This window comes from Rhinopithecus roxellana, chromosome 16 (genome assembly GCF_007565055.1).
Source record: "Rhinopithecus roxellana isolate Shanxi Qingling chromosome 16, ASM756505v1, whole genome shotgun sequence".
NCBI classification, from domain to species: Eukaryota; Metazoa; Chordata; class Mammalia; order Primates; family Cercopithecidae; genus Rhinopithecus; species Rhinopithecus roxellana.
The window spans coordinates 38,110,081-38,129,100 of NC_044564.1; the positions used below are offsets into that span (position 1 = coordinate 38,110,081).

The 19,020-nt window shown below is 49.7% G+C and overlaps 1 protein-coding gene across 1 annotated transcript in view; it reads right to left on the reverse strand.

The window, feature by feature from the left end:
- The window catches only part of SEMA4D (semaphorin 4D), a 136,991-nt gene that overhangs the window by 42,766 nt on the left and 75,205 nt on the right, over positions 1-19,020 (reverse strand). The window contains 2 exon segments of the mRNA XM_030919200.1: positions 672-1,020; positions 13,505-13,567. Coding sequence (XP_030775060.1) covers positions 672-777 — 106 coding nt within the window. The 5' untranslated portion in view covers positions 778-1,020; positions 13,505-13,567.

Consider the following 19,020-nt stretch of genomic DNA (forward strand, 5'->3'; position numbering starts at 1 on the left):
GAGAAGAAACAACTAAAACAAAAACTAAACAGCAGCAAAGGAAAGGAGCTGGCATGAGGCTCAGCTGCACGTAGGACCAGCGTCCTCATGATGCCCCACTGTTCTCAGGCGCCTGGGCAGTCGCTCAGCGGGGCAGGTACTTTGGCAGCGCACTGCAAATGTTACCAGGTACGAGGGAAGGAAGCTTCCTGTCAGGGGTCCCCAAATTCAGAAACCAAATCAGGAGGTCTGCACGAGCCCTGCTCAGTTGCGTAGGCCTGTCTGCTCAGACAAAGTTCTCAGAGCAGAGAATCCAACAGATCACATGCCAGCATCCTCAGCCACCTGCCTCAGCATCCTAGGCAGCGGGGTCTCCGTCCCATCCCCAGCCACCTGCCTCAGCATCCTAGGCGTCCCGTTCCCAGCCACCTGCCTCAGCATCCCAGGAAATGGAGTCCCTGTCCTGTCCCCAGCCACCCACCTCAGCATCCTGGGCAGTGGGGTCCCTGTCCCATCCCCAGCCACCTGCCTCTACATCCCAGGAAGTGGGGTCCCCATCCCGTCCCCAGCCACTCACCTCAGCATCTCAGGAAGTGGGATCCCTGTCCCACCCCAACCACCCGCCTCAGCACCCCAGGCAGTGAGGTTCCCCATCCCATGCCATCAGCACCCCTGCAGGCTTCATCGCTCACCTCTGTGCTCCCAGGTGATCCGGGGTATGGGTGCAAAAGCCATAGCTGTCCCAAACATCACTGCAAGGGCCATGAGCAGCCCCCTAATGGGGATGCACATCCTCATCAGGTGGGGGCGACCCCAGGGGCTTCAGCAGCAAAGGCTCACAGCAGCAGGTGGCCGGGCAAGTGTGCTATTGCAGATGCGGCTCAGCGCCCCAGGGCCAGGGCCAGCAGCACAGCCTGGAGCTGGTGAACAGCGCGGTTCCTGAGAATCCACATTTCCCAGTTCTCCAGGAGAGGAGGGGTTGCTCTCAGCACTGCAGTGTCAAAGTCCACTGGATACTTCTTCAGGGCCTCAGAAGAAATGCTGGAAGGACATGAGAAAGAAGAGACAGGACCCGTGGTGAGTGATGACCCGCTTCTCACCGCTCTGTAGCCCCTCTGCTTGCCCTGGGTCCGCACCCGGGTCCATCTGCTGAGGAACAGGGAAGGCGGTGGGGGACAAAGAGGGTCTTAGAAGTGGATAGCCCACACGGACACAGGAAAGTGAAGCCGGGGTCTTCAGGAGTCAGTGCTTCCCGCTCCTCCAGCTCCCAGCCCAGAATACAGGAGAGACACACGGAGGGGACCTGGTGTGGGGCACCCGGCAGACACACATGGCCGGCTGGCTGCCCAGCTTCCTTCCTGTGTGGCTGCCGTGTCCAGCTGGTAATGAGATGAAAATGAAGGAAGAGAACTCAGGTTTCAGTTTCCCTTAGAGACCCTGCCTTTGTAACGCTCAGTGAGGAAACGGCCAGAAAAACCAGAGGCTGCAGAGAGAGTTAAGATGTACATGTGAGTGCACATGCATGCACACACACAACATATGCATACACATGTGTGCACACACATGCACGAATGTACACCTGTACACACACACGTGAGGCCTCACCATGCAGGAGTGTCTGACCTCCTGCCCCAAATGGGACCCTGCTGGCTCTTCCAGTCTCACTTAAAGAAGTCTGTGCACCCAGAAACGGTGGTAACGCACTTGGATTTGCCCAGGAAGAAGTAGCCCTTAGTAAAAGAACAGGCTTAACGCTGCTTAGTGAAACTGTGGAGCTGGTAGTGGAGGAGGTGTGTACAGGCCTCCTGGCCCCATCTCTCATGTCCCCAACATTCTCTGATGACTGCATGGCTCCTGTTCTGGTGTACCTTTGCTGGTCCCCATAGCCTAACCCGCCACAGGACTGGCCCAGGGGGGTCTAGCACCTTGATCTGGGGCCAGCTGCACCCCTGGGTTCACTCTATGAGAAAGTCCTGAGCTGGGCCCAGTGATTGGGCACTTTCACATTACACTTCCGTAAAAAGTTCACTCACAACAGCACCCTGGGACCCCCGAGTCCCTTGCTCCCCCTTCTATCCAGGAGTCCTGTGAGGGTCATGGAACAACCACAACCCTGAGCTCCAGACTCCAGAACCCCACTCCTCCCCACCACCTCTACACGCCACCTTCCACACCCAGCCAGACACAGCCGAAACAGAACCTCACTCTGCTTCCAGCCAATTCCTGTAGTCCGTGTCCTCACCTAAAAAAAGCACCAGTAGTCAGGGGCCAACCACATCTACCTCTAACCCCATCCCCACCCCCAATCCATAGATGGTGCTGCTGCTCAGCCTCAAACGCATCTGGGGCTTGTCTCCTGTCCATCTCCACCACCATCACTCATCTGAGCAATGCTCACCTCTCATCCTGGCATCTTCAGCAGCCTCCTACTCCCTTACCTCACTTTCGCTCTTGCTTCCGTGGTAGAGATCACCGGCTTCCTGCCCCAGCATCCACGTTCCTACACTCTCACTAACAGAATCCCAAGGTTACTTGGGTTGGCAGTGTGCCCAGCTCACTACATCTCCCAGCTTCTCTGGTGATAGTTCTGGCCAAAGAACTGTACGTGAATTTACTAGATGGCAATTCCAGGAAGGAGGCTGATTCAGCTAGCAATTCCCTCAGTCCTTCCTGCTGCTGCCTGGAACCAGAATGTGATGGCTGGAGCTCTGGCAGCCATGCTATGAACATGACGATAAAAGTCTCATTCTAAGAATGGCCAAGTGAAACCCACAAGAGCCTCTGTGACCCTGATAACATAATGGAGACTTTGCACTTGCTTTCTGCTGTCCATTTATTAGCAAGTCTATGCAGACTTGCTAATAAAATTGTTAATCTCTTTAAATTACTTGCTTGCAGATTTTTGTTACCAACAAATACCATTCCAAACTGATACAACCTCCCTCCAATCCACTGCCACAAAGTAGCAGTGGCCAGAGTCATGCTCTTATCACAAATCAGATCATATCCTTTCCCCATGTGAAATGTTTCAACAGCTTCTCATCACTCAGAACAAGGCCCACATTTTTCATCATAGCCAGCAAGGCCATGGACAACCCTGCTCCACCTCCATCCAACTGCTCCTCATCCACATTCCCTCCACTGCACTGTCCTGGCTACACCTGAACACACAGCGCTTGGCCCCTCTGCAAGGCTGTGCAACAGCTGTCTCTCCTGCCTGTCAACACCACTTAGAACATTTCCAGATGTGTCTATTCTGAAGTTGCCGGTCTAAATCCCACTGCACAGTCTCATTCATCTAAGAGGCTTTTCCTCTGTTTAACTGATCAGTAATTAGCAGTGGCTCCCAAAAGCTGCTCCACTTTGAGCTCCCAAACCAGCTTCTACATAGACTCCCAATGAAGAAGACTCAATAAATTATAGGCTCAGCTCTTCTGAATTCCAGGCACATTTGCAGTTCCTTCCCATAATGGTGTCACTTTTTGTTTGCAAACCAGAAGTAGACCTACTTGGCCTACAAAGTTGTTGTGAGAAACATCTGCTAAATGATTATTTAGCAGATAATCATATTAATATATAATTAATCAATTAACATCTGATAATGTTTATTATATTAATAATGTTATAGATCTGACAAATCCGAATGGAGCTCATGCTACGTCTGGAACAAACCAGTCCTGGCCCCACGGAACCCACACCCTGGAACGGGACTGCGTGAAAGCAACCAGCCCAGGGCCTGGCACACAGAAACATCCTATGCCCCTCCAGGGTCCTGCTGCCCTTGCTCTTCTCAGTCCTCATTGCATGCAACGACATGGGAAAGGATGGTAACAGTGGTGACAAGCTGTCCACAGTCCCTCAAGAGAAAAGCTCCCATTAAAAACCATCCACCCCTCCTTTTGGAGCAATGATCCCCTGGCATTTTCAGGATGCTTTCTTTCTCCCGTTCCATGTGACAAACGTCACACAGCCAGTGAGAGCCACAAGTGACAGCGTGGCCAGGCTGCCCCATCCCTTAAAGCAGAAGAGGATGGCACACTCGCACCGTGAGAGACCTCACGCTGGCTCCCGTGCCACCAGAGGAGGAGGAGGAGGCAGGCCTGCGGCAGGCAGGGCCTCAAGGAAGGTTCTAATCATACATGCAGCAAGGACACCAGTGGCCTGGTCCATGTGCTGCAGTCCCAGCCCAGTGAAACCCAATGAACTGACACTGGCTCCTCCAAGCCACACCCAGCCCCAGGTCCCAGCCAATGCCAAGCTGTGTACAGCAAGGATAAAGCAGAAGCACCCGCCCTGGTGGCATGTCCCCCAGCTGGCAAAGGTCCATACACACAAAAGAAACAGCAATGAGCTGCCAGGGGATGGGAGAAGGCGCTCTGAAGACGGATGCGGAGGCTGCAGAGATAAGGCGTGCCAACCACACAGGCAGGCAGCAGTGGGGACAGCCCAGGGGCAGGCAAGTGTGTATACAAACCTCTACATCCAGACAGGGGAATGTTACTCAGCATTAAAAATAAATGAGCCATTAGGCCATGAAAAGACACGGAGGAACTTTAAAAGCTTATCATTAAAGAGAAAGAAGCCAATGTACAGAAGTACATACTGCATGATCCCAACTATAGGACATTCTGGGAAAGGCAAAACCATGAAGACAGTAAAAAGATCAGTGGTTCCCAGGGGCTGGGGGGAGACAGAGTTTTTAGGGCAGGGAAACTACGCTGGCAGGGATGTTACCACAGTGGACACATGTCAGTATGCATTTGTCCAAGCCTACAGAACGTACAACACCAACTGGCAATCATAATGTCCAGGTACAGATGTCGGGTGATAAGGTACCTATGTGGGTTCACTGACTGTAGCAAAGGCACCACTCTGGGGGCGATTCTGAACGTGAGGGGGCTGTGCATGTGTGGGGAAGGAGCGTATGGGAAATCTTCTCAATGTTTCTATGAACCTAAAACTGATCTGAACAATAAAGTCTATTAAAATCAGTAACAACAAGGAACAGGTCTAGGAGTTCCTTGCCAGTCACAAAAGAAGGCTCTGTGAGGGTTCATGGCCTGGACACGTGAAGGAGGTGAGTGTCCACACCAGAGGGCTGGGAGCAGAGATGCAAGGCCCACAGGGCCCAGTTCATTCCAGGTCAAATACCAAAGATGCTGGGTCACTACTGGAGAGATATGGTTTGCATAGGATCTGATTCCTATCTAGGTCCCCAACTGCAGTCAGTCCTCTGGGTATCCCAACAAGCATGCTGCGGGCAGGCCAGGCTAAGAGTCCAGAGCCAGGAGATGGGAGAATACAGAGATTTATCTCAACTCTCTCTGGAAACCCAATGCAATGACTCTAAAAGGATATGAACTTTAAGGATAAAAATGGAGGGAGGAGGTGACTTTGGAATCTATTAATAGGTGAGTAGTAACCAATGGTGTGCTGGCAAGCTGTTAATACTGGCTCTCCACGGGGTGGGCAGTGGGGGTGGGGGGTGGGGTAAGGTGGGGGGTGCCCAGCTTGTAGCACACGCTGATTTCTGTGGTGTAAATGCTGCTTTCGAGCTCCCAGAATGATGCTGCTGAACTGGGGAGAGGTGCACAGCAGCACCCAGCACACAGTACTGCCACCTCAGATACAAGAGATGAGTAACCGCAACCACACAGATAACAGTAGAATGCACACGATACTAGAAAGGAATGAGTTCTGAGTATTTTACCTTTTTAAATATAATTTGTTTCATTTTAAGTCCATATATTTAATTTTTGACAGTGGCTGTTACCACTGTTAAAAATTACCACCAGCCCTGTCACACACCCAGCCCTGTCACACGCCCAGCCCTGTCACACACGCAGCCCTGTCACACACCACCAGTGCTGACTGATTTGAATTTCGGACCAGAGTTGAGCCAGGGCCTGGAAGAAGTCACAAAGAAACACAACCTGGAAAACAAAAGCAAAAGCTTAAAAGTAAAATGTGGTGAAAGAAACGAATGGCTGGAAAGTAAACTAAAGAGGCTTCCTAGAAGTTACACATGTAGCAGAGATGAAAAAAGGGGGAACAGACGACTGGAGAATCCATTCAGGAGTCCCACACGGGACTGGCAGGAGCTTCGGGGAAAAAAATGAGGAATTATTAAAGCAGTAATAAAAAGAAAATATCTAGAACAGAAGGGCCTGAGCTTTCGGAATGACAGTGCCCAGGAGCACAGTGAATGAAAAGAACCCACCCACACCAGACACATCATCCTGAAGTGAGGGTTACATGACGCATCCAGAAACAGGCCACAAAGAAATTACCTTTGAGTGCCCCAGTGGAGGCAGCAAAGCAACGCCTCTGAATCCCAGGGAAGATGACTTCACACCTAGAATTCCCCATCTAGTCAAATTATCAACCAGTATGAGTGCAGTACAGAACATTGCTTCAAACCTACAAGTTCTCAAATGTTTTACCTCCCTCAGCTTCTTTCTCAGAAAGCTACTACAGGATTTGCTCCACCAAAACAAGGCAGCTGCTTCCCAGGTCTTCTTTCTTAAGATGTGAGTGGAGGAGAGGCAGTCAGAGCGGGGAGCTGGGGAGGAGGCAGAGGCTCCAATGGGGTGGGGCAGGAGAAGGCACAGTGGATTACTGATTGCATCTGTGGCTTTGTTTTCAGAAATGCATTTTAAGGCACTGGAAAGAGTCTGAAGATGAATTAGAACAGATACAGAGATTAGAAAATGAAGTTATTAACCCTAGGGGAAGCAAGAGTGACCCATGAATGGAAATGTAACTGGAGTGTACTTATCGCTGCCCAGTTGCACAGCCCCCATGACAAAAATTACAACTAACTCCACCAGGAGTCTGGGGGAAGAAAGAGAGGGAAGGGGAGGGGACAAGAGTCGGAGAACACAATCCTGTCTTCCAGTACAATACAACATCTAAGATAGAAAAGTCAGGAAATGTAGGTGTATCTAGTTTGAAGGAAAATACCAAAATGACTAAAATAGTTGAAACTCACTGTCTCAGGGCAGCAGGGAAGGAACAAAGGGACAAGACAAGCAAGTGCTGCTTCCTCTCTCAAGTAAAATAAGAACTATTCCACCTTAAAATTGCATGCATTCATTACCTTCATAAAATGAATTAACCTTAAAAAGACATCCATGTTCTGGTTCCTCACAGCCTGGGGAAAGCAGCCCAGTGGATCCAGAAGCGGAAGACACGACCCCCTGAAGATAGGCTCCCAAGGACGGAAAGAGTGAGTTGCCTCTGCAGAGCCTGGGTCCCGAGAGCAGCCACATTTCGGGGCTCAAGCACGTTGTAAAAATAGGATTGTTCACCGCAAAGCAGAAGCGCCGGGCAGTGGCACAGGATTTAATGCAGAATGCCGGCTCCTAATGTGGCCAGCCTCTTCCACTCCACTCCTGCCCGCTTCCTCTGATGCACCCCACCCCCTCCCAGGCTGCCCAGCAGCCTTGGCACCTGCTGCTCCCTCTTCCAGACTGTTCTTCCCCCAGGAGCTGCTGGTGGCTGGCTCCATCCCACAGTCACTCTTTGCCTCCCCTGACCCCCACACTCCATGCCCCTCTTGCAGTATTGTTTCATAGCACTTGGCCTAAGGCCCTGAAAATGCCTCCCTGACTTAGTTGAGGCAGAACAGGAGAAACAAAAACATCCCAGTGAGAAGACTCGGGCCAGACCTGGAGAGGACAAAGGTAAGGCACCAAGAGTGGAAAGTCCCAGAAAACAAAATCGCCAGTGAAGAGAGATTTCAAACAAATCTTTTAATAGTATCCACAACCAAACCCAGGGATGGCAAAGTCATCCCTGAACGAATGTGGCTGAGAGAAGGTGTTCCAGGAGTGTCAGCAGGTGCCCAGGTGGAAGCCAGCGGGTTCTCCTGGGTGGCTTTAAATGGTTACGAAGAACTGTCAGGACTGGCGCTGTTTATGTGGTTATTCAAACTGGTTATGTTGAAAAGAAACCTTTTTCTTAATTGCTTTTATCTTGGACCAATCCAGACACTGTCATATAGAGCTCAGCAGGGCACGGGCACACCTACCTGGCTTCTAGCCAGGCCCTGCCCTGAGGACAATGATTGACCACCAGGCTTCCTGGTATGGATTTGTATCCAGGTCTGCAGTATATTGATCTCATCAACAGACACCAGATTCTTAAAGGCATAAATCAGACCCTGCTGCTCTTCTCAAACGGCCTTTAAAACAATCCACATGAGTAGCCAAAGGTCAGGACAGAAGGCCCATGCCACACACTGCTCCTCCCAGGGAGGGGGAGGGGCTGCGCATTTTCTTTGTGACATTGGAGGGTTTTTTTTCCTTTTTCAACAAGAACGCATTGTTTCATATAATTTTAAAGTTGCTTTAAGCAAAGCACACACCACACTCACACAGATCTGCCGGTCCCGCGAGTTCTTTCAGAACAGTGGCTCCAAAATCATTGATGGGCGTTACATTAAGGACCTCACTCTAAATAGTTAAATTAAAACAAAAGGAAAAAGAGCCCATTTTGCTGCCTTTCTTCACCATTTCTGAGAAGCAAAGGTATCCTGCTGGGAGTTGAGCTGTATGCACGTGCATTTTGCCCTGACAGTGGGAAATTGCTGCCCTTTGCATTCAGGAAGAATGACTTGACACAGGAGCCCATTAGAAAGACAGGATTATGAAATGTCACTCCCATTACTTACACGTAATTGGGGCTGTTCATGAGGGTGCACGAGCCCACTGTAAATGTCAGCAGAATGAAACTCCGAGGGGGCTCTGAGCCCCACACTCTTGCCTGTCAGTACTTGTCAGAAGGCAGCTCTCCCACCCCCAGGGGCCTTCAAATCAAGGCAGGAGGTCACAGCAGAGAAAATGGGAGTACCCACCAACCACTGTGCATGTATGTCTGTGTGTAGGTACATATATGTGGATGCATGTACATCTGTGTGTATGCATCTGTGTATGTGCACACATGTGCATCTGTATTTCTGTATGTGTGCATGTGAACATGCATTGATATGTGCACCTATCCATGTTTGTATATTTGTACACATCTTTACAGGTGTGCTGTATACATGTGTATGTCTGCATGTCTGCACATGCATGTGTATGCCTGTGTGCATACACATGTGCACCTGCATGCATATGCATATGCATCTGTGTGTGTGCGTGTGCATCTGCTTGGATCTCTGCATGTGTGTACATGTGTATGTCTGTGCATGCATGTGTATGCCTGTGTGCATACATAAGTACATCCGTGTGTGTGCATGCGCATCTGCTTGGATCTCTGCATGTGTATACATATGTGTATGCATGGGCATCTGTGTGTGTGTGCATGTGTGCACCTGTGCATGTTTGTGTATATATATCCATATATATGTATCTGTGTATGCATATACATGAATGTGTGCACAGCTATATGCACACATATGTGCATGCATCTGTGTGTGCATCTGTGTGTGTATGCAGACATGTGTGCCTCTGTTTGTGCATGTGTGTATGTGCATCTGTGCATGTGTCACTCTGTTGCAGAACATACATTCTGACCTAGTGTTGCATCTTAGATGTGAATAGTGACTGCTGGCAAGTGTCCTGTAAGGCAGAAACCACGGACCAAAATGCCATCTGGGGACTGTCCAGTCACCCATGTCTCGGCTCCTTCCTGGGATCAGCTGTCTGGCAGCTCGGGCGGATTACAGAAGGGACACCAGCCACTACCACATAGAGGGTGTCAGTGCCTCTGCCAGCAACAGGATGCAACGCTGGCATTAAAATGCCCTGGCTGGCATCCCAGGGCAACTGAAAGGGGATCTCTGGTGACAGCTGTGGACTGGCCAATCTAACACAGGCAGTCATTACCTGGACCCCTGAGCTCACTGCAAACCACTGCCTGGGGGAGTGTGTTCTCGCTTATTTCTTATCTCAGGGGTTTGCCCAGATGGGGCAGGTAAAGCTTAGAGCCTCTCCCGGCCCTGCAACCAGGACAGTGGAGGACACGCACTCACCACATCCTCCCTCCCAGCTGGTAGCAGGCAGCCAGGTGCTGGGAAACAGAAGACACCACAGCCCTCCCTGGCCATGCCTTGCCAGTGCCTGGCCACCTAACGTCTCCACCCTGGGATGTCCTCTGCCCCCAGAAACCCCTCTCCCACCTCCAGTTGGGATGCTGATGTCACCACCTTACAAACTGAGGATAAAATGGCCTTACCCCCACAGGAATCAGGAATGGGCTTCAGGAGCTGTCTAGGTCACAAGCATAATAAACAACTTATTGTTCCAACTTCAGTTTTCCTAGAGTTTAAAACTGATCCCTGGAGACCAGCGCTCCAGCTCTGCAGGGACGTGCATGGCCCTGGACCTGTGTCGGGCTGGACACACCCAGCAGGGCAGCTGCCAGGACCGGTCCACTTCACCCTCAAGCCACATCCCTGCAGAAGCAAGTGAGGATGTCTCAGACATGCTCTAACCCTCACCCACTTTGCAAACCCCTGGGTGTGGCATGTACAGAATGGGAAACCCAGGGAGAGAGACAGAGGATGGCGGGAGTGAGGGACACACAAATCCATCTATCAGAAATGTCGGCAGGGCAAGTGCTATGAGGATGCACACAGAGTGGCGGCAGGAACAGGGCCCTTCAAAGGAAGAGTGGAGACCCCTCTAAGCATCAGCCAGCATGGCAGAGATGCAGACTGTCATGCCAGTTGTGTGACGTCACTCTACTCTTCAGACTTGGATGCAGACAATATTGTCTTTTCTGGAGGGTGTGTGGTACGTGCATGCGTCCTTGGGCCCAAGCAGGTTAGTGCTAGCAAAATTAATCATCTTCCACTGGCCTTATGTTGACCTGCTGCCACCTCCAAGGGGGCCAACGGTTTCCCTACTGGACACTGGCTCCCAGGGACCATATGGGGTTGTTCTGGGAAGTGGCTGACCAGCCCCGCAGGGAGGACTGTGTTAACCCTGCAGCCCTACAGGGATGCCTGACGTCATGTCTTTCAAAGGTGATACTATGGTCTGAATGTCTGGATTACTCTCACATTCAGTTGTTGAAATCCTAACCACCAATGTGATGGCTTCTGGAGAGGGAGCCTTTGGGAGGTGACTGGGTCAGGAGGGCAGAGTCTTCACGAATGGAAGTAGTGCCCCTATAAAAGGAGTCCCAGAGAGTTCCCTCACCCCTCAACCATGTGAGAAGACGCTGTCTATGAACCAGGAGGAGGGCCTTCACCAGACAGCAAATCTGCCAGCACCTTGATCTTGGACTTCCCTACCTCCAGAATAGAAATGTCTGTTTTTACGTCACCTCAGCACCAGATAGAACCCAGCCGGCAGAGATGCTTCCAGAATGCCAAAGGTCACCATTTACACTGGTAGAGCCTTTGATATGACACTAAAACGGGTGCTTCAGTTCCCCAGAGCTTGACCTGCAGGGAGGGCAAAATTACATAAAAGACACTATATAGAAAAGTTGTGCTTTAAGTGGACTTTATTTGTATTCTTAATTTTCCCACCTCTTATAAAACTTTTCTAACTTCAAAAATAATTCCAAGGGTGCTTAACTCCACAAAACAAATGTAAATTAAAATAAAATACCCATGTATTGTCCACAAAGCAGGCTGAAATTTAGAAGTCTGCTGCTAGCCAGGGCTGGGAAGGTGTGGGGTAAAGGACTTCTGGGTGCAATTCTGAACTATCCAGATGTCTGCACACTCTGATCCCCTGGCAACTCTTGGGCAGCAAACTATGTGTGCACAGCTGCAGACGTGCAAAGCGATGTGTGGGAGGACCACCCTGCCGTGCTGTGACAGTAAAATGTGCAACCGAAGGGGATGCTCCTCAATGAGGGGCTGGTTAACAGTCAGGAAAGGAAGACATCACCATCACAAAGACTAAAGCTGGTCTACACCAACTGCCCGTGAGCACATCACACCAAAGACAGGTGCAGAGCAACAACACACGAGGCACGGCCCACCCGTGCCAACAGAGGATGCGCCAGTCTACACACAATCCACACACACACACACAGCCACGGACACACACGGACATGCACAAATACCAGATACAGACTCACAAGAACACACCTTCTCACACACAGGGACACACGGATACCAGACACACATGCACACATATGAATGTGGACAGACAGCCCACTGTTAACAATGTCGCTTGTAAGGAGGAGGAGGAGGAGGAGAACAGCCAGGAACTCAAGTTTTCTTTGTTTTTTAAAAAATGAATCACACTTTTATATTGCTTCTGTAAAAAAATTTAGTTCATTAAGAGACTATGTTTCATCCACGCTACACTCAAGTCAGTAGGACCAAAAATTGAAACCCACCACATTAGTGTGTGGAGCTGTGAATAATGCAATTTTTCACATGCTAATCCATTTCTTGGCTTAGGTGACTATTTCTTGCCATATCTTTGACCCTTTTTTATTCACATAAAAAATGAGAAGTGGCCTCCTTTCCCTATATATACTTCATGCTTTTTGTGACAGCAAAGTAAAAAATAACAGAAGGAGCCAGTCCTCCTGGGCTCTCACAATGGAATTCTCTTACTGCTTAATACAGCACAGAGCGGATAAAACTGTCCCTGCTTTCAATTACCTTATAGCTAAAGATTCCAAAATATTTTTTTATGAAGACACCAACAAAAAGCAAAACTCAAAGACAAATGACTTAAGGGAGGAAAAAGAAACTAGCAAAAAAAATACTTGTAAGACAAGTGCCAATTCCTAATAAAGTGATTTAACAAATGTCAGAAAACAGAGCTCCCACCCCAGTGGACCAGATAATATATCCAGCCAATAAGCACAGAAAGTGCTGTCTCCCTGGCAGTGTCACTGTGCTCATTAAAGCGACCCTATCTAACTGGCAAGATGTGCTCTCATCACGGTCCCATGCATAGGAACCATGAAAGTCTACACTGGCAGCAGGACTCTTTTAAAAGCCAGCAGAATAAAAAACCTTGTGGGGGCCCATTCATGATACTTGAATAGTATGAAAATGATGAAGGAAAGATGGGGGTTTTACTTTTGTTTTCACAAATTAAGCTGGTTATTTCTCTCTCCTCTGAAACGGAAATTGCATGGCTTGGAATGGACCAAAATTAAGATTAATCACAAAATGGCCCAAATCTGAGGAAGGTGACCTGGAGAGCCCTCTTATTACACCACACCTTACCAGCCACCTCCCTGCACCCTCCAAAAGAAGAAAGTAAGCTTTCTGGTGTGGGCACCAGGGGCCAACAGCCACAGAGCTGCCACAAGCCCAAGACCCAGTGGGAGGAGAGGCCGAGAGAGCAGGGAAGAATACGGGGAGCAGGGATAAGCAGTGGCAGAGCAAGAACAGAGGCAGACCATCACTGCGGGTGCCCAGCAGCCACCTCCCCATGCCGGGCCCAAGGGATGGCAGCCAAGTCTGAAGCTTTGCCCCACGGGATATCCAGGGACCAAGGGACCAAGCAACCAATCACCTGCCAGATCCAGCTGAGGCCTCTACACATCACCAACTCTGCTCCACTGAAATTACAGATCATGAATAAAGAGGTTTTACCTGTATCTTACGCCTCTTGAAACTTTCCAGTCGTTTCTAGAAAGAAGTCTTCAGAAATCTTTGCTGTGAAAATAACAGGAAACAAGGCTATTTAAGCTCTTAAATTGTCCATCCACTTAAACTCAGCAACACTCCTAGAAAGGCATTGAAAACAAATTATTGTGAGTTTAAACCTTCTAGACTTCCTTAGATGCAGGATCAGCTTGGCTTGTACGTGCTGGGGAAGACAGGAGGGAGGGGCTGTGAAACCGCCCACCCACGAACAGAGAGGAAGTGCAGCCCAGCCCGTCACCCGGTGCTGGAGATGAGCCCCAGGACCTGACCAGGTGCATTTTCTTGCAAAATAAGCCATTTCAGTTAGCAGAGTCCGTGAACCAAAAAAGTACTATCTAATTGTCTATTAGCTCCAGATACGTATTCTGTAAAATTCATCTTCATGAGGCAAAGAAGGAAAAAGCAGAAACACATATAGCATAATTACAAGAACCAAAGAGCTGTTCATCTTCCTTTATTTTTGGATGGTTGATTTTCAGCCAAACAGAACGACGTCCACTGTGGTGTGGCAAGGTTCCATAGCATGGCTGTCGCTCCTCTGCAGTGTGGGAGATCAGCCTTAAGACAGCAATCATGGGGCGCAGTAACAGCACCAACAGTTAGATCAAGAGAATCAGAATCACAAAACCAGAGCCACGTGCAGGACTGCAGACGCTCAGGAGCCGACGCTGATCCCTCCATGATTCTATTAATACAGGAGCCACGTAATTGTTAAACCTCAGAATCAGACTCCAGCATATTCTGTGGTGAGGAGGATTTCTTTTTTGTTTGCCTTGTGCTTTCAGAGCTTATATGATCACGGCTCTTTTTCTGAAGCCAGCTGGGAAGGAGGCGGCTCTCCCTGGAAACGCAGGTGTAAAGCTCCCGTCCCTCCCACCCAGGCCCCTCACTGGACAGTTCCCTCCTCTCCAGACGCCCTGCACACCCCTCCCCAGGGAGCAGAACCTTAGACACAGCCATCCAGGCACACAACATCCGGTCCCCCAGCCCCTTGGGGCCGACACATCCTCTGAACCCTGAGCGGGTACCTGAGGTTAGCAAATGAACTGCAAAGGCAGTGATCAGAAATGATCATGATTCATCAGGCCCCACCGTAGCGGAGCTTCCAGAGACTGATACTGGGGTCTTCCCTCTAGCAGTGGATGGCTCTTATGGCCAGTTTTATAAGCAAAAGTATGTTCACATGAGCAGCTATGAGAATCCTGGAAAAGGTCACATCCACCCAGGACCTGACGCCGACACTTCCTGTTGAAACTCTCGGGGTTGGGCTGGGCATTTGGGCACAACTGCTGGACAAGCAAAGAGGGAAAGCCCACGCTGCTGTGGGCACCTGCAAAGTGCCACATCGCTTGTTCCCACGAGGCTTTCCTGTCACACGGGAGGGAGAGGGGACAGCGGCCACCCGGGGACTATGCCAAAAAAAACAGTTCAAGGCAACAAAGGCAGGGATTCATACAAAAATAAGAGGTTTAGGTAAATAATGTGAATATCAAGGATTTTAAAACTGAAAAACTGGCTGGGCGCTGTGGCTCATGTCTGTAATCCTGACACTGGGAGGCCAAGGCAGGTGGATCACTTGAGGTCAGGAGTTCAAGACCAGCTTGACCAACATGGCAAAACCCCATCTCTATTAAAAAAAAAAATACAAAAATTAGCCGGGTGTGGTGATGCGTGCCTGTAATCCCAGCTACTTGGGAGGCTGAGGCAGGAGAATCGCTTGAACTCAGGAGGTGGAGGTTGGAGTGAACTGAGATCGCGCCATTGCACTCCAGCCTGGGTGACAGAAAAAGACTCCGTCTCAAAAAAAAAAAAAAAACTGAGGCTGGGCGCAGTGGCTCAAGCCTGTAATCCCAGCACTTTGGGAGGCCCAGGCGGGCGGATCATGAGGTCAGGAGATCGAGACCATCCTGGCTAACCCAGTGAAACCATCTCTACTAAAAAATACAAAAAAAACTAGCCAGGCGAGGTGGCGGGCGCCTGTAGTCCCAGCTACTTGGGAGGCTGAGGCAGAAGAATGGCGTAAACCTGGGAGGTGGAGCTTGCAGTGAGCTGAGATCCAGTATCCTGTGGTTTAAGACATGTATCATATTCACAGTAATTTTGTGGCATCCAACAACAAATGTCAGCCGGTCTGGCGTCTCATCTTAATCACCTCCAACAACTCCACCTGAACACCGGCATCTTCGTGTCCTTCCTCCCAGCTGGGGGTTCACATCTAGCCTCCAAAAACAGCTGCCAGCCCCAAGGTTGCTGAATGGGAACACACTTCCTTTCTTTTTTTTTTTTTTTTTTTTTTTTTTTTTGAGACGGAGTCTCGTTCTGTCGCCCAAGCTGGAGTGCAGTGGCCAGATCTCAGCTCACTGCAAGCTCTGCCTCCCGGGTTCACGCCATTCTCCTGCCTCAGCCTCCTGAGTAGCTGGGACTACAGGCGCCCGCCACCTCGCCCGGCTAGTTTTTTGTATTTTTTAGTAGAGACGGGGTTTCACCGTGTTAGCCAGGATGGTCTCGATCTCCTGACCTTGTGATCCGCCCGCCTCGGCCTCCCAAAGTGCTGGGATTACAGGCTTGAGCCACCGCGCCCGGCCACACTTCCTTTCTTAGTGAACTGCCCAGGCCCCAACCCCACGTTGCCTTCACCCTACATGACCAGGTTTTGTTTCTTCTTCCTCAGCATGCAACCCCACAGTTATGAGTTACCTGGCTGAAAATGCAAACCCACACTTCTCGTGTAATTACTCATCGTGCTGTTTTATCTCATACCTCCCACCTCCTGACAGCACAGGTAAAAAGAATCCAATGGCCTGTTCACCAAAAAACAATGAAATTAACTAGAAGAGAGAGAAGCATTTCCCTCTCATGGCCTTCACACCCTCTCCTGGTGCACCCCCAATAGTGCAGGAGAGTGTGGGGCTCCAACGCCCAGGCCTTGCGAACAGGTATTTAGTGGTCGTTGATGGCAGCAGCACAGAGCCACGGGCAGTGCCTTCATCTGGCCTCCATGCTGCAGACATGACCTCGCCTTCTGGGCATCCTCTCTAAGCAGGGACCTGGTGTTCTTCAGCACACAGAGAAGACAAGTGGGATGAAGCAAGAGCAAGCGGCTCTGCAATCAGAGGAACCTGGATTCCAGTCCCGGCTTCTCCAAGCTGTGTGTTCCTGGGGGAAGTTACTGAGCCTCTGTTTCCTCATCCAAAAAGTGGGCACACTAATACTGCCTGCCTCATCTGGTTCTGAGGATACATGACTAATCATAGTTAACGTTTCCTAGTGCTTTCCTAGGTGAGGTGCCGGATGCTGTTTAAGCACTGGGAGGCATTAACTATCATTCTTACCACCTGTGAAATGAAGCTAGTTACACCTGCCTAGCTAAGAAGACTCAGAGAGATATAACAAGCATGGTGCAGCTATTAGCACATCTAACACCCCCTACTGCCAGGGACTGTGGGTTCCACCAGCCTCCTCCTGCACACACGGGGGATCGGGGCTTCCCCAGGTCCACATAGACTCCTGGGAGCAGAGCTTAGGCACACTGTGACAGGCAGCACTGCTGTGGCTGTGGACGCGGAGGGGGCCGTGAGCCCCTTCTGCTCAATCTCCTCATCCTGGCCCAGAAGCAAGTAAAGAAGTTCCAGGGGCAGAGAGCAATGGGGGACCTTCCACTAAAATTGGCACTCCAGCACACACCCCGATGGCATGGGCATGCGTATTACAACACAATACCATTACACTCTGCTGAGCAGGGCACCCATGAGAAAGGCTGGCTGCAAAGTGCACAGAGAGGGCCTGGAGGACACGTTCCCGGGCCCTGCTGGGCAACATCTGCCAAGAAGCTCCATCCAGAACCTCTGACCCAGCAGTTCTCTACCAAGAATTCAGTGTGGATATCCCCCCATGTGTGCAAGATGACTGGTACGAGGCCACTCAACAGGTAAACTCCAAAGACACCCAGAAATCCGTCTGTGTGTGTGCGTCTATGTACATGGGTACACACAGATATAGCACAGAACGTTTTCTATACAAATCATAGCACATTCCAGAGGATGGAATACTATGCAACCGTTAAAAAGAATAAAGCTGCAATCGTACGAAAGGGCACCCCAGATCCATTGTTCACTAAAAAGTAAGGTTCCCAAAAATGTGTGTAGTGTTTCCACCTGTGCAGGCACATGGTGTGTGACTGTGTGTGTGTGTGAATGGGTGTGCACACAGGTTCATCAGAGGGATGATTGAAGAGATCACAATTTAATCAAGAACCTGCTGGCAGGGGATGCCTATGGAGAGAATTTGATCTGCGAAAGGAGTGTGCTGCATTTTTCACTATTTGGATTCTTTAGAACTATTTGAATTATTTCCTTAATCATGTGGTTTTCTAACTAAAATACTTTAAATATGGTATCAAAGGTAAAATACAGTAATTGTAGAAAATTTGAAAAATGCAAGAAAGGCAAGAGAACACATTCCTGACAATCTCTAAAAAGGTTATACAGGTTATAACACTGGTTAAAGTAAGATTCCAGCTCGGGGGTGTTCTGTACTAACTTTACTAAGACGAAGATTTCATCAAAATGGAAATTTTTGAGAACAGTTGACAGACATGACATACATTTCTGGTCTTTATGGCATTTTGTTGGAATTCCTCATTCTAAGGAACTCTGACTCATTCACTCAACAGTCACTACTGGAGGGTGTGGGGTGAAGGTGCGAGTCAGATAAAGACTGTAGACTCCCAGCCCCTGGTTTCTGGCTTGGGGAGGGCAGGCCACAGCAACCGCACAGGACAGTGGGGAAAGGGGTGCCCTGCTGGCTCTGTAACACGGGAGGTGGGAGAGGCAGGCTGGCAGCCATGCAAGAGGAGACCTGAAGTTCAAGACAGAGGCTGGAGCCTACGGGCTGGTGGAGGGAGAGGGCCCGTGCGGGTCACGTCCTGGTCCCGTGTGTCTCTGCCCCGAGGACCATGCGAGCGCATCCCGTGCTATTTATTACACGGTGCCCTCAGCAGCCTGTCACGGCTGTGCAATATTCCATCATTAAATATCATAATGTGGGACATTCAAATCCTTTCCAATTTTCCTCTTACAATTCAGTTTTCTTTAACCACCCGCAGTGCCTGGCCAAGAACCTTTTCTGTCTGGGATGTTCACAGTGATGTTACAGAGGTCTAGGCACCACACAGAAGGCACCGGGAGACAGGCACAGGGAAATTCCATGGTTCCATCATGTCTGTCTGCTGTTCTTGAAAATCTCCATTTTGATGAAATCTCTTAATAAAGTTAGTACAGAAGACACGAGTGCTGGGATCTTTCTGTTAATAGTCATTACAACCTGTATAACCATTTTAGAGACTGTCAGCAACGTGTTCTTCTCCTGCCTTTCTTCAACAGAGGCTCAGGGCATCTACTGATCACGCTGACAGCTTTGCTTCCTTTTACTGGGAAATAATCACACATAATTTCCATGATTTA